We start from the raw sequence: 26,537 nt of genomic DNA, 5'->3' as shown, positions 1-26,537 counted from the left end.
ATGCAATTCACGCCTATAAATAAAGGCCTCATCTCCACTTGCTCAATTACACAAAGAACATTGTTCGTGAGAAAAAGTTAGAGAGAGGGAGAGGTTCTCTACTCATACCTGTTTGATGTCATAGCTTCACCAAATCAAAAGATTGTCAACACAGAGTCGAGAGTACTAGCTTGTCTGGGTAGTTTGAATAAGAGTACTAGAACATGTAATGAAATCTAGTTCTAGCTTTACTTAGGAGTTTGAGATTATTGGAACTAGTGAGAAAATGTGTGTGTAATTGCGTCTTTCTCCAAAGAACTCTCTATTTGGTTTCATTACCTGCATAATAGGTGTGTGTTTTACACCGAACTATATTATAAATAAATGAGCAAAAGTTTTGCAATTAAATCTCTCGTGTTAATCTCTTGTGTTATCTTTTGTTTTGTTTGAATCTATATTGTGTCACATATCCAATAACATTGTTTATCATTTGACATAATAGCTGTGGGATGAGTCAATACTTGAGACCGGGTCACAATTATCATTTTGCATAAAATCCACCTTAATATCATTATAATTGATTTAATCATCAGTCTATGATCTCATTAGCATTTATACAAGAGACTTATCTTTCACGCATTCGCTAATTGAATTAATATAATTCATTTATCATTCGAAATGGTTCAATCATAAGTCTTGACGTAAAACTTTCATTTTACAGTATAAACTTGTCTTACATAGTTTATTGTACTTAATCTTATCATTAGATTGTAAATTATCTTAGTTAATATTGGTTCAGTAGTCACTCAACTGAACTAGTCCGTCACTGTTCAATACTAAGTCTTGAATTTCATCAACATTTATAAGAGAGACTTATCCATCACACCTTACCACACTTTGTCAGAACTTTAGGTTGTAAACTATTTTAGTCAATACACTAAAGTAGACCATCACTAAAGTAGATTATCGATTAGAATATTCTTAAGTCTCTGATTACATCACTTTGTTTAAGAATATTCTTCATATTTCAAGTGATTATTACATAGGTCTTTGTAATTACTCGTTGAGTTATTATTAGGTGACCTAGACAAAAAAAAGTTAGAGCTATTAAATTTTAATTGATATTAGAGCAGACATCATAATGTATTTCAGTGAGATCAAGTCCTAACACAATGATAACAACTAAAAAAGTGCTCATTGGACGAGAAGTCAGATTCATAGGATGCATATCATGGATAAAATCATTGTTCTTTGAAGATAACGAAGATGACGAAATATCAACCAGTCAACCGAAGAGGAGATTACCGAAAAAATATTCTAAGCAATGGACGAGAATATTTGGTATCTTGATAACCGAAATTCAAAACATATGACTGGAGATGAGAAACAACTAGATAAGGTAATGCTAAAAATAGAATCATTGGAGGAGGTATTTTAATTTTAGAAGATAATGTTAAATTAAAAATTGTACTTATTGTTAAAGGATTAAAACCAAACTTAGTTAGAATTAGTCAATTATGCGATCAAAATTTATTTGTAAAATTCAGCAAAAACTATTGTAAAGTATATGGTAAAAGGAATAAATTAAAAGTAAGTGGAGAAAGAACAGTTGACAACTGTTACAAAATTATTGTTAAAAACTAGTGTTATATTAGTAAAGAAGATAAAGTCAAGCATGGCATCAAAAACTTGGACATATCAACATACAAACCATGAAGGATCTAGTAAAATATGATGTAGTTTCGAGGATTTCCAAAATTCGGAAATCATGATCCAAGATGCGAAAACTGCCAATTAGGGAAGCAAACGAGAGGATACACAAAGAATTCAAGATGATTACAACTTCACGACCATTAAAACTATTACATATGGATCTAATGTTCCAGTTGAAATTAAAAGTCTAGATAGGAGAAAATAAATATATGTATAGGTAGACGATTTCACTAGATATACATGGTAGCATTTTTGAAAAAGAAATCATGAACATTTAGCGTGTGTAGAAGTTTGTGTAATGATCTAATGAATTTAAAAAAAAAAATGTACAAATATAATTAAAAGTGATCATGGTCGCGAGTTAGAGAATGCTAAATTTAAAAAATATTGTGAAGACAACGAGGTAACTAATGAATTTTCAACATCAAAGACTCCTTTATAAAATGGCATTGTTGAAAGGAAAAATAGAACTCCATAAAAAATGGCGAAAGACAAAAACTAAAGAACGCACATTTGAAAAGAAAACTAAAAATATAGTATAAAAACTATTTTAGTTGCTTTTTAACCAGGAAACAATTCATGCAATCATGTAGAAATGAATTATGAAGACAAAACTTACGAAAGCAAGCTTACGTTCAAGATTTCTGGCAAGGTCAGCATGCTTAGGGACTTAAGCTTATTTTATAACTTTTTTTTTTAAATCATCCAGCCTCTTTCCCTACCTAGCATTTGCATGCAATGTTTCTTCAAGGGTACCGGCAGCTCAACTTTCGCTGACATTCCAATACTGGGCACAAGAAAAGGCTGGTGCTCTTAACCGTGCGTGTTCTTCTTCACCCAACAAGGACTTTGGCATTCTCTCCCTTTCTAGCAATACATCACTTACGTCTAGAGTAAGAAAATCTTTCTCTCTATAAATTACCTATAGAAGTTCTTGGTTCTTGAGAGTAAAGTGCCCTCTATCAACCTCGGTGACCAAAATATAAAAAATGACATTGCGTGATTGTATTCAGTTGTAGTTCGGTCTACATTTGATTTCTTAGAGCAATAATCCACTTATCTTGATTTCTTCAGCCATTCTTTCACTTGTCATCATCATTACTCCTCATTTAAGTGCGACCTCAACAATTGAATTTTTTTTCCATAATTTAACCATTGCAGCTCCCAAACCTTGAAGCTCAGACCTACAACAAAAATAAAATGTACATACAATCACAATAATTCCGTAAAACATTAAATAGTGGTAATTACCACCAACATGATGAATCATACCTAATGTAAAATGTGGAGGAAGGACTCTGACAAGTCTTCGTAAAGTCGTTGCCTCATTCACTCTGATATTTTTTCGTACTTCGAAAGAAAGCACTCTGAATGGAGTTCGGTAGCCAGGAACATCTCCATGAAGTATATCTACATCTACAAGAAGAGGTTCACATCCTGCCCACTCTGTGTATATCGGACCCAAACTATCTAACAACGAGTCTATTTCATATTTAAACTTCATATGGTTCAATATCTCAATAAAATGAACAAGAAATAACTATTATTATAAATCATATCATCGTCCACTAACTAAAATTTGGTTATGCAATCAAGCGGAATGGGGGTGACAAGGCTTAAACCTTCTGAATAGATATGTCAATTTTTATGCATGGTAATCTCAACATCCAGATACAAACTCTTGTGTTTCTAGACTAAAATTCTCAGTAATGAATCTTAAATTCAATCTTTAACTTCATACCATATTTTTTTAAGATACAAAAAACGGCATACACATATCGAACAAATGCAGAGCAATTTAAATTCAAATGAACTTTCCAAAATTTAAAATCCAAACCTCTAATATCTCATGCATTCATTTCATATTCAGAGCATGTGGATCATCAACTTTAATACTAGAAGTCTTGGAAGTCTTCCACTTCTCATGAAAAATAACTTTAACCTAGAAAATATCGGAACTTGTACTCAAACTTGGACGATCCGTCTAAATTTTCCCCTTCCCCTTTCACCCATTGTTCCCCCTCCCCTTCACCCTCCATTTCCCCTTCCCCAAGTTGAAGAATCAATCGCCCCCTTTCCGCTACTTGATGGAGGAAATGGCGGAATGTCATCATCATATCTTTGCAATAGTATTCCATGATGTATAGAATTTCCTTCACCATACTCACAGTTGTTATAGGCACAGAAGGTACATTAGCGGTAGTTCTCTACAACTAGTTTTTCAATTACCTTGAAACGAGCAGTTTCACACAACATTACAATAAATGTTTTGATAGAATTGGACGCAATCTCTGTAGTTTTGCTCTTAACTAATGTTTGAGTATTGCAATCTCTGTAGTTTTGCTATTAACTAATGTTTGAGTATTGAAGATATCATCTATGGCTTTACAAAGTTATTGAACAGCAAGATGAATTTTATCCAAGGGTTGAGTACCCTTTAACACTAGTATGTCGTACGTCGGAGGAAAATCCATTTTGAAATCACTCTGAGACCAATCTCTATCTCTTTGAAAGTTAATAAGCTATGGATTTGGGTAATGCTTAAAAGAATCTCTTTGAAAGTTAATAAATTATGGTGACGTCGTGCCATCGGTGCTTGTGTCCGGTAAGAATGGTTATCATATTGGGCCGGTACATTTGGTATCACAGCCGACCATGCACCCTTTCGAACAATGTTGGGTATCCTAAAGGGGGTGACTGTGACAGTCCATATTGTAAAGCTATGTGGAAGTCGATGTGCTACAAGAATTGATTGATACTATCCATACGAACAAGTTGCAACTACTTTTCGAAAGGTCATCGATAGAATTCCCAAGTTAAGGGTGCATAGTTTGGACCGATGGGTGACCTTCCTAGGGAGCATGCGAGAAAAAACCATGCTGGATGGCCACCGCACCGGGGGAGTCGGGTCGTTACACTGTCTCCTCCTAATAAGGCATATACGATTACCTTTTCTTGACGTGAGCATCACGGTAATGAACTTCTCGCGCCTTTTTAGACTATTCTCTTTTGACAATTGAAAAATGTATTTTACTTGTAAATTCTCCCCTCTGGAGCAAAATTCTGCACACTAATGGTTGCAAAATCCATGAATACCTAAGCATATTGATCGTTACGGCTGCTTCTTTACATGCTCCATGTGGTGGTGGTTGAGGATCAACTTCAGGATGTGTTTCAGCTTCTTCAACTTCCATTCTGTTTTCGATTTGTGAAGAAGAAGGCATTTGAAAAGCTAGAGTTTGAGGATCGAGTTCGCAGCAAGATTCTTCAAGATTTTGAAAACGAGGATTCTGAGAAAGCACGCCATTTAATTTTAAGTCATTTTCAAATTGAAAGAAAAATTTATTAAAGTAATTAGGACTTAAAGTTAAAATGCTTTGCTGCTGTTTGAAATTATATATTTGATTAAAAAACAAAATAAATTTCATCTCAACTCTCAAAAAAGAAGTTCATTAACAATATTATTATCAATTAATTACTATTAAAAGAAAGAATTTGATCATAAAAATTTATAGTAAATCATAATTTTATGTCACAAAAGTTTAAAAAAACAAGTGTATAGATAAAATTCTCTACAACAGTTTTTATTAAGATTAATGGATTTTTAATTCAATTGTGTATATATAAGGGATACAACAAGTGTCGGTTCACAAAAAAGAGTTCCTTCATCAGCAAGAAAGGAACTTACTAAGTTATTTCCTCCAATAATAAATTACATTGTTCATGTACAAAGTAATAACAAGAAGAAATACAGTGTTCCATATTTCATCTTGCATGCATCAACAGGATTATTACTTCGTGATATGTAATGGCAAGCAATTATGATCAGAATATTAGATCACCGCTCTTTAAATAAAATAAGCATAATTTAATGCTAAAATGAATCATTAAAGTCCCACTGGATATATTTATTATCGATCTTTATATATTACAAGCTCTTCTTGAAGTCAAAAATCAAAATCTTGCAACAACATTTACGATGTCAAGCATGGTGTACAAATATATCTCCCAAGTAACATGATAAAATAATAATAATAACCTCTCTCTCTTCTTTTCTTTCACCTCAATTCTCTCAACCAAACCCTACACTTTCCCCCATACACCATCACCTTTTCTCTTCTCTTGAGCAGTTCCACTCATCAATCAACAACCTACCTTCACTAGCAAAAACGACAACACAGCCACCTCACCGTCAGCCTATCTTCGGCGTTGAACAGTTTCGCTTTTTTGGCTGGCTCTCCTCAATCTCTACTCGATTTGCACTAGGTACTCTTCTTCTAGGTCTATTGTACCTCTCCTCCCGCATTTCAGACAAAATTTGGCCTTTTCTGATGCGGAACTCTACGATAGTAGTGTCGTAAAACCCCTCGATCAAGCTAGAATCGAAAATTAGACGGGTAAACAAGTGGAAAAAAGAGCTAGAAACCTTAACTAATAAATCTACTAGCTCTAAGACTAGGAAACTAATAGAATAAAGACGACGAATGGTGGAATAAGGAACTAGTCATGGCCCTGCTTGATTTCATTCTGGAAAATTAAAACAAACCTCATTTACCTAATTCTAAGAACACGAAACGTCCATCTCCGACAAATGGACAAAACTCACACATATACACATTTTATTAAGTCATTCTTGTCTGCCTCCTTTGCAAACGGGTCTGATGCACTTTTATGATGTTGAAAGATACAAAACAAATCAAGAGTAGTAATTCTATTAGGAAAGTAAATAATTTCTAATAAATCCAATAAACAAAACGTACGGACAAGCTCAATAGGAAACAATCAAAACACATGAAATTCAGATTATCTTGCTAGGAATATAACTTAACTTTGGCCATTCCGGATCCATATCACGCATCATATTGGAGGCACCTCCTTTGGATGCAGTGTTCTCTACCAAAAAAGCGACATAGATGGAGCTGTGAATCTTCGTTGTTTTTATTTTTACGAGACAACTCCTTTATATGATATTATCTTTTTTTAGGCTTCGCTAACTCGTATCGAGTTGTAACCTCTCGTACTTCCACATCAAAGTATCAATGAATTTAGAACCTTTATTTAAAAAAAAAGTTCATGCTAAATCTCTAATTATTTTTGTTGAATTTCATTTTCCAAAGGTTTAAGATGGATTATTATTAAACCTTGGAACATTTATATCAGTGAGCTATTCTCAAAATGACGTGTGAAAGACCATTCTGTCTTAAATGATAAGAATGAAAAGGTTTATAGCTCCAACTGTCAGATCCTGACTGAATGCTGGGAGACACACGCCGAGATTCTAAGGCACTCTATTGATATACTTGACTCCAAGATGGTAAGGTGAATGCTGCGCTCCTTGTACCGAAGATTGAAGCCTATACTCTACAATATGATGGGTTGTTCTCCTTCAAGTTCAGATATAACGATTAATGTGTCTGTTAACGCAAGGTTGAGGGGCTCGGACTTGGGAATCGGGTTGATGAACTGCAACAGAGCGGTGTATGTATGTAATTATTAGATAACTGTGCAATCCAGTACATGTTTACGTGCAATGCAAGCAACATACCTTTTTGTTGTCTTTCACGTAACCAATGGCAACTTCACGTCGTAGAACTGCCCTTTCAGCTAGCTCTGCAAATGATGGATTCTCTCCTTCTCTCATATAAAGGTTAATATCCTGTAATAAGATAAATCAAAAGGAATTGTTGATCGATTTAGACAGATTTGTGTTTTTCTCAAGAATCTAGCTAGTTGAAATTCAGAAGAAAATGACAATGGCTCAGCCAATAATCATGGAAAGGAGACTACCTTTATGTAGATTTCATCACCCTCTGCATCTAGAATGTCTTTCCAAATCTCATTCAGTTCACTGTTCTCTACCACTGTAAAACAAAGACAAAGAATCAGTGATAGATAACAGAAATTATGTTATTTGAAACTGGGAAAAGTAGCACCTTGGGCTGTAACGAGACTCATGACTTCCTCAGCTGCTACATAAGTGATGGATGGCTTGATTCTCGAAATCTGATTAAATTTAAAAATTAAAGACAATACAGCAGAACCTATCTGAAAAAATAATATATTTCCATTCCACCTGAAAGATTCAGCTCAAGGAAGACTTACTTGTTTGGCAAATTTCGAGTCAACAATCTCCGCTACAAGATTGTGTACCTGCAATTTTCTCCAACTATTATCTTGATTTTAATTAGAACAAGTAGAGAAGTTCTCGGTTAAACAAACTTGGAAAATAAGTTTCTATGGAAGGGAAAAACTGAAAAAGCATAATATTATTGAAAAAAGTGGTAATGGGTGAACCAAAACACCTTTACTCCAAGGTTGATGCAAACATTTTCAGCAAGGAGAAGGGAATATGCCGATTGCTTATCTGCTCTGGACGGATCTGCAAAGGGGAAAAAAAAAAAAAAAAAAAAAAAAGCTATATCAAGTCTATTTTTTTGTAAGATTAAAGAAGAGAAAATTAAATCATTGTTCCTAGCTTCGTACCTCCTATAAATGTCTCTTTATCAGATACTACAACAACAGACAAAGGGATTTCTTCTCCTTCTTTAAAATAACTTTGAATGTTCTTTATTGTTTCCATTACATTGTCATAGTTCATGGGGTGTCCATACTGCAGCACGTAGAAAAGTGAAAACAATTTAGAAGGGACAAGACAATTCGAGTGAAAATGAAAATAAAGCAGCTTTTGGCTCTTTAGATGCCTAGATAAGACAGAAATACCCTGTGAAAAACTTGGACATTTTTCAGTTTTCCATGACCAGCAACTTCACTCAGCTTCTTCCTAGTTTCAAGGGGTGCATCAGATAGTATCTCCTGCATGGAGATAGGTATAGAAAATTAATTAACAGTATGATAAAGGGCATAGTATCTCCTGAACAACTGAGAACGTTTTAATCTAATAGTCTAACTGCATGTTGTCATTTGCTATGTTTTTCTCATGGTAACAAATGTTATGTAGAAACATTCGCCTAAGCTCCAAATTTCATAACTGCTCTTGACTGGATCTTTCTTTATTCATTAAGATAATTACTCAACTTAATATACAACTGAGGGTTTATGGGTGCATACCACTGTACTACCAGGCCCAAGATAGTTATCATACTCTGAAATCATTTCTTCAACATCAGGGCGCCACCCTAGCAAAAGTATGCATTCTTTTGGTCCTTGTTTTCCCTCAGATGCCTACATTCACTTACTAAGTCATTCTGAGAAAAAGGAAAAATACTTCAAAACAGGCTTCAATTCAACCAATTTATTTCCGGGAAGTAATACCTTAGATCCAGATTTCTTGGAACGTTTCACAACTTTTTCAACCCGTGACTGAATCAGATGTAACGCAGAATTTTGACTTTCAACATTTTTTTCCAGGATCTTGGAATCATGAATAACGGTTCCTTCTTTAACAAGACTTGAATCTGCGAGACGTGGTTCTCTTTCCCCATGAACAGGTGCTATGAACAATATCTACATGATCGTTAAATGGTGAAATCAGGCATAAGATGTAACAAACCTCCATTTTCAGATAACAAAAGTTACCGGTGTATTAATTTATCTTTATTAAAAAAAAATAAGACAAGTTCACATACTTTGTCCAATTGCTGTAGAATTTCACCATCATTTGGGTGGAAGTCTTTCTTCCCGTTCCGACAAAGACCACAAACAACTGCCTGTAAGGACATTCATTTCAAACAAGAAGAATGGAAAGAAAATAAATTTCAGGCTGTAGGGAAGTAGCTTATGCAATCAACATTACCTCTTGAAATCCTCGTCTTAGCTGTCCATATGTCAGTCCAGCAAGATGGGGAAAACTGCATAGATTAAACACATTCTCTGCAATGAGTAAATAATATTAATTAGTGTTCGTGCAAAAAACTCATCATGCGTATAGAAAATGTTACTTGAATAAGTTTCTGCTCTAAAAAAATGTTGACAAATTCCATAGTCATAATTCTGCTCTAAAAAAATATTGACAAATTCCATTATCATAAATTTGCCACAATTTTTGTATCTCAATGGACTGAAAGTTAAAAACAATAACTGTAAATATAGAGTCGAATTTATCAAGTACTTCGATAATTAAGCAAATGTCTGTATATCTTTATGAGACCATGTTGCCGAGAGCATTGAACAAACAGCTTAGATGCAACATTTTCAACTGGCTCTACTTTCAGTCCTGCAATTGATTTCAGGAGCTCACAGGTGTTTGAGTTTGCAACCTGAATAAAATTGAAATGTTAGAAATTTACATTAATGATTATTACTCCTTTTTAGATATTTCAGCATAAAATTGATCAACGGTGTACCTCTACGATGGTGGGGACTGATTCCATATTTGGAATAGGTTGCAGAGCTAGTACAGATAAAAATGCATCTGTGTCAACTTTATACCTAATCAACAGAGAATCTGGAATCAATAAAATTCTACCGTAATCAATGGAAAATGTCTCTGTGCATAAAACATTAGTAATTACATAAAGGCCAAGAAAAAGTAATTCTTATTCCTCCAATACCATATCCAACATCATTTTCAGGTTAAGCCTGTAATCTATGAAATTTAATCTGCCGCTGGAGTTTTCAATGCTAATTATTTCCCTTTACTATCATACTCTTACCGGTCTCCTTTTGTAGGTAGTATGATAATGGCACGAGCCTTATTGGCGCCAGCTCTTTCGAACGACTTCGTCAAGCTGAGGCTGCAACTATACAAGCAGAGTCAAAAAGTTAGAGGAAATAACAGACTAAGCTTCAGTAACCATAGAATCCAACCAGGAAAAACAAAGGATGAAAAATGAAACTTCATGCAGATTCAGAAGGGTTGGAGTTTTTACTACAGACGACTACTTGAATGAGCTGAAACTAATTAGTTATAGCCATACCTTTTTGTGAGAAGGTCTAAATTCGCAAAATCTTTAGCGATGTTGTCGGCCAACTTGTCTATCTGCTTCCTTGGAAGATCAGACATTAGAAGAATTATCTGCTTCCTATAGAATCATGCGTGAGATGAATTAGAAAAAGCAAGCACTTAAATTTAAACTACAAGTCTCATGGACTCACAAGAATCAATTACCTAGCTTTGGCAGTACCTAAGCGGATTGCAAATTCATGATATTTGTTAAGCTGCTTTAGGATGAAAGTAAGATGACTGCTTACGCCACAAATAATGATATGATCAGTTTCCAGAACTTGACTTTGTGCCCCTTCCCTGAGTTTTTGCATGCTATCCTGCCCAAATATGATCTTAACTATCCATTTCTACTGTTGCATGCAAGTTAGCTTCTGTAAAGGTGTTTTTTATGAACTTACTCTGAACTGCTCAGTCATTGAGCTCAATAGCCGAGAATAACACAAGAGACCCAATATAGCAAGAATGAAGCCAATAATGCGATCATAGCGTGTTGTTTGCTGCACTTAAACAAGAAAAAGCCATTAGTTCATTGTAGAAAATACATATTTGATAAATGACAATCATTAACCCCAATAGAGTTATATATGAGATTTGAAATGCAACATGACACCTTTAAATGAGTAGATGCAGAAATCAGACATGCCCAGGCCTCCCAGAAGCATTCCTCCAGAGTACGCCTGTTAGTCCTGTGGCACTCGACATTTTACTAGTTCAAGTTAGCACAAGCGGAACATCAGCCGCTAGAAAAATCAATAACTTAAAAGTTCAAATGTACAGTGTACAATACAGCAACAGAAACCGCCAGATTAACCTAAACTGTAAATTACCTGGACTTGTAGAACATGATACCGCCCATTATAACAAAAAAGATGCAAGCTACCGCGAGCGCTATGTGGGCCCTATGAAAATACATAACGAAGTATCAGCCAACCAATGAGAGAAAAGAGATGTCGTGCAAACATTTTGAAGCCATGAACTTAAGCGACGCTATTCTTACGCGGCAACATTTCTTTCAAGTTGGATGTTGAACAAATACACATGTCGTGCCAATCCCCATCTAAGGTCTTGAAACCATGAAGATAGGATGGAGGACAGAGTGGATGACACGTCCAACTTAAGATGTGAAGGTTTCAAAGGACCAGATATGCTAGCAAAAGGCAGGCTTGTAGCCTGCACATAGGGAACTGTGCTTATAGACCCAAAAACTCGAACCACAGAGGGAAGCGAGTCTCGAATCACTTTCGTGAGTGTATTAACAAAATGGAACTGCACGAGACTGAAGAGGCAATATGATGGCACTGATCCACTAACATGATTATCTAGGTGATCCTGCATACAGTAAGTAACATGATTAAGCCAATAGCCAATCGATGAATTCAGTTTGTCTTCGGAGTTATAACTCCGGTGCTTTGACATTAGGTGCTCACCTGGGAAGCAGTTTTATGGATCCTCTGAGATAATTCATCGGTCAAACCATCCATCACATTTCTGTTAATACAGAAGTCAAAATTGTTCCATCTCCTTTGACAAGTAATCTTTGATTGACCTAAAAAAAGTATTGATTCTAGTCAATCCAACATGTGAAAGAAAACGGCTGTAACATGTACTGCTCAACAGTAAGACACCACGGAGTAATAAGGAAATTAAAAACCCACTTTTATCTATCAACTGAACATCAACCGAGTTTGAGAAGTATATGGGACTTGATAAAGCAGAAAAGAATCAAGAAGGCAGACAAGTTGATGAAAGCATAACAACAAGCTAAAGGGTACTATATAGATCCTTTTGAAACAATTTCACCCACCTCTACTGTGTACGTGTCCCTTGAAATAATTAGAATGTAAAGATGAGGATTGGATCAACCAAAAGCCAAATGAGTTTGTTCTCCTGAAAAATGAACTCCAATTCAATTGTGTCACATTCTGCTAAACATGATCAATTATCATAAAAAATGTGATAGTGAATGAAGCATAAGCACTGATAAGTATGAAAAAAAGACAATCAATTCAAAAAATCATGAGAAATAGAGAAGCAGCATTAATTAAGATGAGATTGGAGTAGGTAATGGTGTGTTACCTTGTTGAAGATGATATCTGGTTGCGACGACGAGGTGGTGGAGGCGGGAGATTGAACGGCAGCAGAGTACCGAGAACCATCTCTGTCAGTAAAAAAAGTCAATGCTCCCTCCAACGGGATAGTAGTAATAAATAAACAAACTTGAGTGGAAGATTCTGAATTTTGGTTTTATAGATTTTTTTGCCTTTTCCACTTTTCAGTCGCAATTTAAAATGTCAGAAATGATTTTATTACTAGTACTATTATAATTAATAAATAAAATGGGGCTGTCCGTTTCAAGTAGAGTGTCTCTACACTATAATATTGCCAGTTTGCCACACTCACTGATTGCAACTAATAAAAGATGAGGGTCCAAAATGAATGTTCGAGATACCCGACCCTACTCACAATTCCTCCTTTTTTTTTGTTTTTTTACTATTGTGATTGTCAGATAAATTGATAAATATTTTTGTTTATAGGCGGTGGCGATAATTTAACCATTAGATAGATCTAGTCATGACTTCAAGTTGAATCAGACCGATCAAATCCAGCCTGATCGAAAATCAACACAAACACAACTCTGCAATGTTTAAATTGCAGTATACTAGCACAAAATTGCAGAAAAATTAAAGATTATAGAATATAAAATGCACTAAAATAAAACTTATGATTATATCCTTCATATTAATTCGATACTAACTTAAATTTAAAGTTTAACGTATGTATTTAAAGTGTTTGAGACTTAAAACTAAATTTAGGTAAACATAATATATGATTTCTCTCAATACCAATGCAATCGGCTTTTGAAACTAAGAAAACAATAAAAATGGCGATTTCAAATTAACTTCATACTATTCTAAAAAAATGAAAGAGACGATTACAAAACTTTATATAGGCGTCCAAATTTTTAACCTAAGTTGGCATGAAAATAGAAAAATGAAATTACAAGCTAAATTTTACAAAACCAGAAAAAAAAAAAAAAAAAAAAAAAAAAAAAGAAAAAAAGCAAAACCAGAAATCTAAAACTAGAAATGGTTTATTTTTTGCATGATCTCTTCTTCGAATCTTCTCGTGATCTTAGCTTGTATTTTCACCTTAGAGTAATCCACAACACGTTTATAAGTCGGTAACACTGTAATAGAAGCAAGAATTACAGCTGAATAATCGTCTTCTCCAAATCGATAAAGACATAATTTGTGTTGACTTTTTTGCTTGACTTCTGTTCTACGATTGATCAATCACACAACGGCGTTTGAGCACCTTCAACATATTTCTAATAATTTGAACAAAACTTAACTTGACAAGAAACAACCTTCTAAAACGATTTTGATGCAAACTTGACTAAACTGAAGAAAATAAACAGGGCAACCCGCCAATGTGATCCTCAAACAAGTTTTAGAAATCCAAGTTTAGCATTCAAACATCATCAATGGACCTTCCTGAACGATTTCAAAACAACAAAACCAGCTACAACAACAACTTCTAATGAAAAATCCCAATTCCGGTTCATAGTTACCAACTCGAACACACATTATGAATTCCACGTCATGTCAGACTAATTACTACTTGCAAATTAATTCACAATGGTCAAGTGAAGCTACTCGCATTGTCAATTTAAACTAATTTTATTCGGATTACTGAACTGGAAATTTAAAAGCATGAACAGTAAATAAGAACCCTAAAATTGAAAATTTTGGATAGAGAAAACCTTAGGTCAATTGAAGGACATGTCGTTGTTCACGACGCTGTCCTGAGTCTGATGGATGGTCGCCTGAGCTCCGACATTGAGTTTTTCGATCGATGGAATGCCGTCTTCGTTTTCTTCAGACGGACCCCCAAAGCTTACGGCAGCTATACCAAAGTCCCTAATGTTCCGAGATGTGCACTGACATCCTTTCTACAGAAAGGTTTATTTTCTTTCTTGTTTATCTCTTCAATACATGATTCCTTCAACTTCAAAAACTTCATAAACAACTTTAGAATTATCTTCTCAATCAAATTGGTAGAAATCATCTTTCTTTTTGCAGTTTTCTTTTTTTTCAAATCTTGTTTCTTCTTCTACAAGTCATTGCTGTCTTAATTTTCTTTTTCTCTTTCTTTGCTGCAGCAAGCTTTCCTTCGACAATTTCAAGTTCCTCGAGATGATCTATTTCAACAATTAAATGAATTAAATACAATAGATAGTTATATTAAATTAATATCATTTTTTTAGATTTTTCCAGTATCCTCATAACCAACTTATGTGAGACTAATCTCCCATTCCAACTATAAAATTAATATCATTCGACAATATATTATTTTGAATACTTTTGTGGCTCGTGTTTGATAAACTTGACCTCAATTATCTTTCATATGTCCGAATATATATTATAATTTTGTCTAACTTTGTCCCTTGCGTTTAATTATGAAGAAGCATAAAGTTAAATATCCCCGACGTCGAATTATTATCATCTAATTAAAATTTAGAACATTTTAGAGCCTCCATCAATTTAAACTTATTGTCCAACTAAATTTTTCGTTTTTCATTTTTAATAAATAATTGGTGATTTATATATTTTTTTAAAAAAATTAATAAAATTTAAAAGTATATGCACAAGGCTCCCACCAATTTAGGGTTATTGTTTAGTTAGCATTTTATTTTATTTTTTTGAGAAAAAGGGCGATTTTTTAAGCTTTAATTAAATTTTATAATTACTTTGATAAAATAGTTTTAAGTTTCTTATGAAATATATTTAATAAGAATAATAAGTACTCACAAATTAATCTGTTAAAATTAATATAATTTTTTTATATGATATGTCCATATAAAATATATTATCGTTTTTATATTAAGAAACGTATAGAAATCAAATATATCGATCAATTTATATCGATTCCGAAACAACGTCCAGATATTACTCTAATATATAATATTGTATTAATAGATGAATATTTTATTTTTCTAACTTTTTTATTAAATTCTTAATTCTAATCAAAATCTCACTATAAATTCTTTTTTCATATCTCATTCTTCCTAATTTTATAGATAATATGAGTAATAAAATTAAGTTATTCTATTTAGTAATTTTATTCATTTATTTTTAATTATATTTATTTGAATATTTATAAATAAAATTATAAACTTTAAATTGTATTATAATTCTAAACAATAAAATAGCATCGCAAATCTAATATTATATAGAGAGAGAGATTTTAGTTGTCACGTTTATTTGTATATATATTCTTATCATAAATATTCTAAAATTTATCGAATATTTTTATACATAATAAAACATCGAGAACATCGAGATTCTTTCTATATGAGGGAGGTTAAGGATTGTCTCGACGACGGCCAATTTGACGACTGCCCCAACCCCCACCCTGCTCCTCAAGTCTCAAGACGTGATTTATTATGACTGTCCGGCAAACAACCCTAGCTGCTTCTGCCAAATAATTTGTTTCTAATGTTTTAAAAAAATGTGTAGAAAATAAAAACTTTAATTATAATTTACAATGTTTGAAGAAGAAAACAAACGAATATTTTATTATGTACAAAAGAAAACAACTCAGACTTATAAGTACTACTCCTATATATGTATATGCATATTATACAACGTTTCAATTAGAACAGCTGAAAGCACATGGATTCAAAGATCCAATCTATGGAGTTAATATTATTTTATTTGTTTCTGCATGCATCTGTATTAGTTTTTAATTAACTTCTCGGACAATTTGTTTACCGTTTATGTAGTAGCAGATGAATGAATTTTAAAGCGGAAATCAACTTGTTCCAACGAAGGAGAATATACAACGTTTATTTGTCTTGTGAAAAAAAAAATTAAAATCAATATTGAAGATATGCAATGAAATAAAAATATAAGTTTATTGAAAAGACATTAATTAGTGACGTCGACAGCGACGATTAATTTTTTTTTTCTCTTTATCGAAGCGACTAGGACAATATATCATATATGTTGTTGTTGATGATGATGGGATTAAGCGGATAGGAAATTAGAGGCCTTGGATCGGGCTCTTCTGGAATTTCAATCCACGTTTAACAAATAGGCGAATTTGCCTTTCTGTTCATATCCAAGTGCTCTTGTTTCCTTGTACTTTACCAATGAATTACATGTTGCGGTCCACTTTCTTCAATCCGTTAAAAAGATTAACCACGTACGTGTGAAAATATATTGGTTCTTCCTCCATCCCTAATCGCTAATTACTTACCAATTTTATTATGCAAGTATATACCAAACAGATTTAAAAAAAAACAAAAAAAAATACTACTTACATCTCAAAATAAATATAAATTTTTCAATATAAATTATATATAAAAATTTATATCTATTTTGAAACGAAAATAGTATATACCAAACAGTAGTTGATATACTATGTCGAATTCCATTTAAGAAACTACAGTATCTTGGGAATATATATCGTAGTTGGTTTATTGAAGCGGGTTCCTATATATGGAAACACACGAGGGAATTCTATTGCTAATATATTGTTGGGATGCATAAATTAAAAAATGTAATGCACACACAATGCTATTAGTCACGACTCACACAGACCCCACGATGAAGACAACTACTACTAAAATTGGACCACGTGCCAGATCACCACTTTTTGATTTTGATTTTCCTATATATGTTGGTGGTATTTGATTTCTTATATGTGTGAAATCATATTGGCTCTCATTTTTGTCAGTTACTTTGATGATCATGATGGCGAAAATGAGTGATGCATATGGAGTCTGACACCGTTTCGATCCACGCTGGTTTTCTTTTCGATAAAATGTTTGAATATTCAACTTAAATCGGTGCATTTAATTTTCACCCAATCATCACACGTCTGAACATTTGATGAATTAACAAACTCATCAGTAATTGAAACTCTACAACAACCTAACTTCAAAAAAAAGAAAAAAAAAAAACTCTACAACAACCTAACATCACAAAAAAGAAAAAAACTCTACAACAACCATATATCGATTTTTAGCTTATAACATTAACGAAAAAAACTCCTAAAAATTTAGGATATAAGACCAAAACAAACTTGGTCTGCAATTCTGCCACAGCTGCTTTCGTGTACGGGAATAAAAACAAAATCTTTCTAGGGTCGTGAGAGATTAAGGTCCTTCTCTTTATATATATATATATATATATATATTATTTTTTTAAATTTGGATTTTTTAGCCCACTTAAATTTTGCAGCCCAATATATTTAATCAACAAATTTCTTTCACTTATCATATTTTTAGAATTTTTATACCATTCACGCTATTAGGAATGGTTTCTCTCATGAGTCTTTCACACAACCATACCTATACAACTGGTTTTTATCAACAGGATGTCTTTCACGACATCATACTTCAAGTTGTTCACAACCATGCTTCTCATGCCATCTTCACATAATCCTTCTATATAATCGTATATCTTGTTGTGTTATTGTTAAGAAGTTCAATTATTCTCTGTATTGTAATTTCAGTTGTGTTGAATCAAAATTTAGTTTCTATCAATTTGTTCTTCCGTCTCACAATTTTAACATGGTATCAGAGCTACTAGAAATTGATTTTGATTTAATCCCAATTAAATCATGACTCCTTATTTTAAAATTTAGCCAAAGAGCCTTGTTTCCCTCATCAATCAAAAATCAGTAAACAAAATCAGTTACTCGTTTTGCTTTTATCCAGTACACAGCTCGATCACGATTTACTCTCTGTCGATAGCTCTCACTTGAAGAAGTAGCTCGATTCCACACTCAAATCGAAGTCAGTTTTTGTTTACATGAACCTCTCAACAACAATCTTGTGTTCCTTCTCCACCGGTCTCTGTTTCAGCATCCTCCTCCGGCTGCTCCTCTCCATCCTCCCCCCGATGTCGGTGCCACAAATGATGGAACGCCGACGTGGTTATGGGTTGACAAAGATGCAGTTGATGGAATTTCAAGTTTTCATAGACGAAAGGCTATTGCTGACAGTAATGAGTCGGTGACTCTCTTGGATGCTAATTGCTTGTGACTCTCGGTATGCTGGGTTTAGTGGTTATATTAATTTCATTGTTCTGTCACATATTCGCTAACGAGAAGTGTTGAGTGGATTGAACCTCCATTGACTATAGTCGTGTTCATAAGCATCTGTCGAGATGTGAAGAAGGTTCAATACTTCAGATTCAGGCCTCAGTCGCGGAGTCAGTAATCAAAAGGGAGGTGTGGATAATTTGCGAATAATTTTCGATCTTACCCGTGGCAGATTTGTTGTCGATCTTACAGAGGTTTTGATTTCTATTTACTGAGTCTATTCATTATGCTTAGTAGTTGTTGGTCACATCATTGAAAATATGACACAAAATATAGCTAGCTGAATTTTGTTTGAGATATGTCAGTATGTTTAATCTTCTGGTGGTCAAAGCAATGCATTATACCAATCATGACCGTATATCAGTCTTCCCACATCAGGATATTTGCAACTTTGTATTTGCTTTGGTGCATATAAGTACTAGTTTTTAAGGATTTTCAGTATATGTTAGCTTGGTCTTAGAATAATGCTACTGCCTACATCTTCTCAACTGGTTGTTTGTCTAATTGAAATTTGCTTATGCAAGAGATTGTCTAAATGTGTGGTTTGTCTATTGGAATTGTTTGTCGATTGGGTTTGAGTGTATGCAAAAGTCGTCGATGATTGGATTGTCTATCGGCTTCACTGGTTTGTATCTTGCCGCCTCATGTGTTAGGTAATTATTTGTTAGCAGAATAGTTGGGCATTGATAGGATTTCAGCTGGTTTAAGGCACGATAATGGGATTTTTTAGAAAATGTAATTCCCTGTTGCTCAGTTTCTTGATGTCTACTGTTACAATAATTTAAGTAAGTACCCCATGTGTTTGTTTGAAGCGTTGTCACAGACTTTTACGAAATTCTCCCATCGGTTTCTTCATGTCCAAGCTCGACACCTTCGACTTCTCTCCGTTGCCAGCTTGAGGGGGCGTGTTGAAATTTGGGCTTCTCAGCCCACTTGATTTTGCAGCCTAATATGTTCAATCAACAAGTCTCTTTCACTTGCCATGGTTCTGAAATTTCTATGCCATTCACGCCATTAGGAATGGCTTCTCTCATGAGTCTTTCACACAACCATACCTATACAACTGGTTGTTGTCAACTGGATGTCTTTCACGACACTATACTTCAAGCTGTTCACAACCATGCTTTTCATGCCATCTTCACACAATCCTTCTATATAATCGTGTATCTTATTGTGTTATTGTTAAGAAGTTCAATTATTCTATGTATTGTTGAATCAAAATTTAGCTTCTCTCAATTTGTTCTTCCGTCACACAATGTTAACACTTTTCACGATCAATATCATGCCACATAAATGAATGATAGCAATAGCATGAATAGAAGCTGTAAAAATGATCCAATAATGCTCCTCATGCCATGCATAACGATTAAAATAATTAGGACTGCCCTTACTGTATCAAGTGACATTTCATCATATAATAGCAGACAAAATTTCACTTCACCAAATATGAGAAACAAAATCCATTTGCAAGGAATAATGTTCATATCAATAGAACATGACATATCCAAAGTATCAACAAATTCTAAACCATCATAGACAATAATATCATGGATTCTATCTTAGGGTCCGATTTTACCTTGGTAGTATTTTTCATGGAATATATAGGAGACAGTGTCAACTCGGGTTGAGTTGAGACAATACTTGACTCTTTTAATCCTTCGTAGTCGACAACATCTTCCTCTTCTTTCTCGAATTCAATGGGCAGGTAGATGGCAATTCTTCCGACTCAAAGCTTAGGATATACTTTATTTTTTCACGCCTAACAACATACCAATTCTTTCTACCCTGAGGTTCGGCATCATTGTCATATATTCATGGTCTACCAAGCAGTAAATGACAAATCGACATAGGAATAACATGGCACTATACCTCATCTCTGAATTCGTCAACCAAGAAAGAAACAAGAGCCCTCTTCGTGACCACAATTTCATCACGTGACTCCAACCAAACAAGCTTGTACGGCATTGGAAGAGGCTCAGTCTGAAGTTCCAATTTTTCCACCATGTATGTAGCTACAATACTTTCACAAGCTCCATTATTTATAATTAAGTCGCATACCTTCTCGTGCGTGTGAAGTGCACCTTGAGTGAAAGATGAAGTTACGACGCTAATCGTTGTTCTGAAATTCTGCCAGGTAAAATTTGAATAGGAGACTCCCAAGGACATGGCTTTGCTTTGATACCAGATGACGACGACGGTGGCAGAGTCTTGGCCGGAATTTAAATGGAGACAACAAAAGAAGGCAAAACAATAAAGTTTCTCTTCTCGGGCAGAAAATAAGGGAAACTTTTGGATGAAAATAAAGAACGCAATTCAAATCAAATTGCGGTGAAATCAAAAGCAAAATTTTAGCTCTGGATGTCTTATTTAATATGATTTTGAATCACTCCAGTCGGGAGTTAAACTGAGGGAGCAATCAACGTTTTAGTGTGACGAGATCAGACTGGGGAGCAGGATTGACGATTTTCAACTTAATCGACAAACTGGACGAATTTCAGGTTAAATTGGTGTATTTTCATATTAACACACAAAACTGACGAGTTTCAGATTACACACAAACTACAAAAACTATCCGCTTTTTTTCAAATTCAGTTTAACTTATCTTATTCAACAAGACATAAAATATAAAGAATAAGAGAGAAACTACATAGGCGAAGTTAGGACCCGAATCTTATAGATTCAAATTTTAAATTTCGTTTAATTAATTTTATATTTTAAAAATTTATCGATTCAAATATAATTTTAAATGAATTCAATTAAAAAATAATTATATGAAATATATAAATTTTTAAAATTGAATTAGTTCATTGAACTCTTTGTACAGTATGTTGCTCCGTAAGCGGTAAAGAGAGGCTTCGTAGCTTCCTTAAGTGTTTAAATACCGACTCTTGAATTTTCTTTTTTTTTGAATAGTTACAATGTTAAAGCGCGGACAGCGCGACTCGAAACCTTGACCTCACTATTTGAGGAAGGGACCACCACCACTGGGCTACTCCCATGGAGCTGACTCTTGAAAATTAAATTCAATTAGGAAATGCAAACAGTTTTAACGGAGAAATAAAATTAACAGCTTATTTTAGTTATGTGACATGTCTATCCTCAATCTTTGGCCTTGTTGACGCAAAGGTCCTCTAAGATGCAAGCAGCCTTATAAAGTCCATGTGGTTTGAACGTAAAAGCAACATCCCATGTCAATTTTGATCTTCCTCATCTCCTTCTTTCCTTATAGCTTTAGGGTCTTTTCCTTGCACGGAAAGAATATTAGAGAAATCACCATTGTAGCTTGCTTTGGTGACAAGAAAATTACGGCTCTCTTTCTTCCTTCCCAAGTCATACAAATATTCATCAATGGAGGGAGATGGTCTTCTATCAAAGAGGCCAAACGATACTGTTTTAGTCCAAAATGCAAGTAAACACAATTTTGCAATTGCCAAACCATCCATCAGCAAAATTGACGAGAGTATTTATCATTAATTAAACACGTTAAATTAACGTGAATTTGCAGTAAGAAAAAACATTAGCCCGTGAGGTATTCATATATGATATATAATTACAGATCGATCAGAAATGGCTTGAACTATGTATTGTTATGTAGAAATACTATTATACATACAGTACTTTCCGATTAATTAATCTATCTTTTGATGATGTCATCCTTGTCGACAGTAACAGTAAAGTCCCAGAGGTCTTCGTATTTGTCATTAAAGTCCCAAATAGACATGGTATTGTAGTCATTGATCAACTTGTCGCGAGCTCCCCTATCCATAGTGTAAATCTCAGGTTCAAAGTGATGTGGCTGATCTGGTTTATCCATCTCTATTACCGTGAATATAGCCAGGAACAATGCCACTCCACCGTACACATACACCCCCTTCCACCAGAAAAGATATCATTACAATGCAACATTTGAATTAAATGAAAGTTAATTTATAGTCTTACATACCGGAGCGTTAAAGTACATTCCGGCTGCAACTGCCGGAAGGAAGAGCCATGAAATAAATCCTGCACGCATATATAGGGGAATGAAATAATAATGAACTCCTCCAAAATATATATTTTGTGTACGGATATCATCAATCTAAATTATCAAATAGTTAGTTTTAGTACCTTGAAACCCTGTAGGAGTTCCGATCGCTTCAAGATCATCCATGATTGCTCCCCAAAATGTCCCTATACGTACAAAAACAATTACATTTTGTGAATCATCATTTTTGCTTGGGAGATAAAACTGCTTCAACTCAAGAGGATATTAAATGATATAGCCCAAAAGTTCATAAAGGGATCATACAAAATTTACAGTCACTAATATTTAGCAAAAAATCAATATTGGTTCTTCTAATTTACAATGTTTGAAATCGGTCCTATTTTTCTCCTAACCATTTCGAGCACAAAAGACGAATATCAATTTTTTGCTAAATCACTAGGACTGATTAGTGCATTTACTCTAATTCTAACCTCTCCCACATTCTACAAATAGGAAATCATGAACAGATAAGTATAAACGAGGTGGTGGACTTAGATATCATGAAGTTCGATTTCGATCAAGAACAAATACTTTAACAAAAGGAATATTGTCTAAGCAAGCTGATGATGATGATGAAATAAATAAAAGAGCTTATAGCTAGAATTGAGCTTCATCGATCGAATACCTTTCTCCTCTCCTTCATGGTAAGTATGGTGATCGTCCCATTCTCCATAATTAAACTCGTCCTTGAAAGAGAACAAATTAAAACAGAAATCTATCAAATACTAACATATTTAATCAGCTAGAGATCGAAATTGTTGAAAAATATAAGAATTACTGACAGGGCCGACGCTGTTGGTGGCCCAACGGTCAACGGGGTCTTCATTGAGATCAGGCTCTATCTCCGACAACCCTGCAGCATTCGATCTGGTAATCCTGTTCCGACGAGTGTAAGAAGAATTTCTGTACAATTTGACATGAACAGGAACTTCTGAGCATCTGAGATTGGACAAACAATTGCTGGATTGTGCCGGAATTGAAGTTCCGACGGAGACAAGTGTGAGACTGGAAGTCATTTAATCCTTTTTTCAGTTTAGTGTTCAAATGTTTTTAAACCTTTCGTCAGTTCGTGTGTGTGTGTGTGTGTTTGTTTCTTTTTTCACGTTATCTGAAGCAAATAAACCTTGTTCAAACATCAAGTTATGATGCGTACCTGTTCTTCAACGAGATTTTGGGCTTTTATGAGCTTTTTGTCTTGGGCTTTCATGGAATTGGCCTGGAAACAAGTCGAAATGATATTATCTGGGCAGTAATAGATGTGTTAAAAAAAAAGGGTAACTTGACTCGAGTAATTCATAATCGGGTAGCAGAAATATGATTTTTGAGTTTGAACCAATCTCAAAATTTTCTTTTGTTTTACTGTAGAAAATACTTTATGCATATGTATACTTGAGTTGAAAGCTTTGTGTGGAACACATGTTTTTTTACTCTTCTTTACTATTCTTAAAATATACTACTTTCGTCTCAAAATGTACTAGTTTCACCTCCATCTCAAAATGTACTAATTAATCTTCGGACATTGTCCCGAAATCGAAATGAATTAATCGATATATTTGATGAGACGGTAATATATTTTGTATGACCGTATTATGTTCAAAGTGTTATATTAATTCGTGATATATTGATATTTTAACTTCTTGCATTATGTCCAATATATTTCATCGGAAAATTATAATAATTAAAATAATTTTTAATTATTTAAATGAATGAAATTTAAAATACCAAAATAAAAATAAAACCACCCATTATTTATTAAAAAGACAATAATTGGATAATAGGCTTATGTATATATATTTCATTTCAATTAAATAAAACTTAAAAAAAAACCACCTATTTCTGATTTAAAAAAGAGAAAGAAAAATTTTAATTGAAAAATAAACTTAAATTGGTGGGAGGTTTATGTATATATTTTAAAAAATTAATTAAAACTTAAAAAGGAAAAAAAAAGAAAAAAAATATCTTATTTTTTATTAAAAAGGAAAAGAATAATTCTAGTTGAACAATAATCCTAAATTAGTGGGAGGTTCAGCAATGTTCCAATTTTAAGAACCTTATTTTTATATATTTTATTGATGATATTTTGATTAATGTGATATGATATAATAAATTTGATGTAATGAGGATATTTTTGTTAAATAAAGTATTTTTTAACAACTTAGAAAAAGAAAAAGTAGAATGAGAAAAATATCATCATCATATTTACTTGAATCACACCATGACATATTAATTAAAATACATGAGTAAAATATATATATGTCAATTTTAATTAGGAAGAATGAGATTACGAAAATAGAATGTAGTTGAATTTCGATTTGGAATAATAGTTTAATTAGGAAGTTGGAAAAAAATTATTTTAATTTGATATGTCAAATTTCATTTCGTCAATAAAATGCTACCCATCGGACTTCGGATCAACAATAAAATTTATAATTGAACAAATCAAAAATTGTTCCTACTGTCTATATGTATGTATATATATATAGTGTATATATATAATATATTAAAAAAAATTAATTCTATGTGAAATATTGACTAAAAGGAAATAAAAAATATAATATTTTAATTAAGAATATATAACAAATCAGTTAAAATTATTTGAGTTTATTTTAAGAATTTTAATCCTATTAAAATTTATTACTATTTTTAATTTATAATAAATAGAATAAAAATTTGATAAATACATAATATTCGTGCATTTGATAATAAAATCTATAATTTAAATATTCTTATTGCATAAAAGATTCTTAAATTAAACTCGTAAAGAATTGAGGATAGATATCTTGTATCTTGAGTTCTTTTAACATCTTGGAAATCTACTAGCTCGATCCGAGGACCAATATACGATCGGCCAATTGGCCTGGTCCTTCCAGTTCCAGCAAATAAAAGCAATGCTAAATATTCAGTCTTTGGTGATTTTATTCATCAATAAAAATTTTTGTATGAGTTATACTTAACACCTTAAATTTAAATATTTTTATTAAAATTTGATATGTGTAAAATTTAGCAACATGTGACATGTGAGATGGAAGCTTTTTTATTTTATTTTATAATTTAAAAGAATCAATTAATTATGAAATAAATAAAGGGAAACAAAATTAAAATCATTCCCTCTCCTAGGTAATTCCGGGTTTCTACTTTCAATATTAGGCTCATCATAACTATATCACCACCACTAACGCCCGTCGTCTTCTTCAAATATCAAGCGACCTTGTAAAAGAATACTAGACTTCTATTCGTGAATTGTTTCTTCTCTTATTTGATTTATCAAAGAGATTTAATTAATCGGGTACTATTTGTCTATAATTGATGACGGTAATATATTGGGATTGGATATGGTGGCCGATCAGATTGAAGTTGAAAGTGGTGGTCGTCTAGTCTTATTAAGGAATTTACTTTTTCCCGTTTAAAATGATTTCTTATCTTTTAATGTTGAGACGGAAATTATTGTTTTGTTTGGGAGAGAAAGTGGATATGTATAGAGCATTTTAAACTTTTCATTTTTTTTTTATGAATTTAAACTTTTCATTTTAAATTATTCTTTAACTAATTTTTCATAATTTTCATCTCATACTTTCATATACCACATGCTACTAAACATTACACATGTCAAATTTGAGGACTTAATTATAAAAATAATGACCAACTCTAATAAGTAAACATAATTTTATAAAAATCTGAGTTTTGAAAATACGAAATTTATATTTTTTCTTAATTAATAACAAAGATGCATGCATGCCATTTTAATTAAACAAGTTAATTAACTAAAGATATTATTTCATCTACTAAAAAAATACTCCCATTTTT

At 33.2% G+C, this 26,537-nt stretch overlaps 2 protein-coding genes across 2 annotated transcripts; both read right to left on the bottom strand.

Annotated features, from left to right (window-relative positions):
* Positions 1–7,053: 7,053 nt before the first annotated feature.
* Positions 7,054–20,875, bottom strand: LOC139881116 (putative ion channel POLLUX-like 2). Its single transcript, XM_071865641.1, has 25 exons — positions 20,579–20,875; positions 19,535–19,655; positions 17,978–18,050; positions 13,940–13,964; positions 11,595–11,767; positions 11,425–11,496; positions 11,208–11,283; positions 10,996–11,094; positions 10,760–10,914; positions 10,569–10,673; positions 10,305–10,391; positions 9,996–10,080; positions 9,761–9,908; positions 9,446–9,522; positions 9,279–9,359; positions 8,965–9,156; positions 8,761–8,874; positions 8,413–8,505; positions 8,176–8,302; positions 7,995–8,071; positions 7,795–7,842; positions 7,626–7,695; positions 7,480–7,553; positions 7,238–7,348; positions 7,054–7,155 (listed from the first exon to the last, which is right to left on the bottom strand). Exons 1-25 carry the CDS (start codon positions 20,873–20,875, stop codon positions 7,054–7,056), a joined length of 2,682 nt encoding a protein of 893 aa, XP_071721742.1.
* Positions 20,876–22,343: 1,468 nt separating this feature from the next.
* Positions 22,344–23,749, bottom strand: LOC139881115 (photosynthetic NDH subunit of subcomplex B 5, chloroplastic-like). Its single transcript, XM_071865640.1, has 5 exons — positions 23,516–23,749; positions 23,359–23,419; positions 22,817–22,879; positions 22,653–22,711; positions 22,344–22,580 (listed from the first exon to the last, which is right to left on the bottom strand). Exons 1-5 carry the CDS (start codon positions 23,747–23,749, stop codon positions 22,344–22,346), a joined length of 654 nt encoding a protein of 217 aa, XP_071721741.1.
* Positions 23,750–26,537: the final 2,788 nt, after the last annotated feature.

Source organism: Rutidosis leptorrhynchoides, unplaced genomic scaffold (genome assembly GCF_046630445.1).
Source record: "Rutidosis leptorrhynchoides isolate AG116_Rl617_1_P2 unplaced genomic scaffold, CSIRO_AGI_Rlap_v1 contig115, whole genome shotgun sequence".
Classification (NCBI taxonomy): Eukaryota; Viridiplantae; Streptophyta; class Magnoliopsida; order Asterales; family Asteraceae; genus Rutidosis; species Rutidosis leptorrhynchoides.
The sequence above is the reverse complement of the archived record's forward strand: the minus strand, read 5'-3'. Positions and strand labels throughout refer to the sequence as shown.

Excerpts from the sequence above, each read along its gene's own strand:
- LOC139881116 (XM_071865641.1), bottom strand. The coding sequence starts at position 20,875 with ATGTCCTTGGGAGTCTCCTATTCAAATTTTACCTGGCAGAATTTCAGA. Across the intron at positions 11,284-11,424 it reads ATCATGTTCTACAAGTCCAG|GACTAACAGGCGTACTCTGG; the intron begins GTAATTTACAGT and ends CGAGTGCCACAG. Across the intron at positions 7,349-7,479 it reads GTGATGAAATCTACATAAAG|GATATTAACCTTTATATGAG; the intron begins GTAGTCTCCTTT and ends ATCTTATTACAG.
- LOC139881115 (XM_071865640.1), bottom strand. The coding sequence starts at position 23,749 with ATGACTTCCAGTCTCACACTTGTCTCCGTCGGAACTTCAATTCCGGCA. Across the intron at positions 22,712-22,816 it reads AACTCCTACAGGGTTTCAAG|GATTTATTTCATGGCTCTTC; the intron begins GTACTAAAACTA and ends ATATGCGTGCAG. Across the intron at positions 22,581-22,652 it reads GAATGTACTTTAACGCTCCG|GGGGTGTATGTGTACGGTGG; the intron begins GTATGTAAGACT and ends TTCTGGTGGAAG.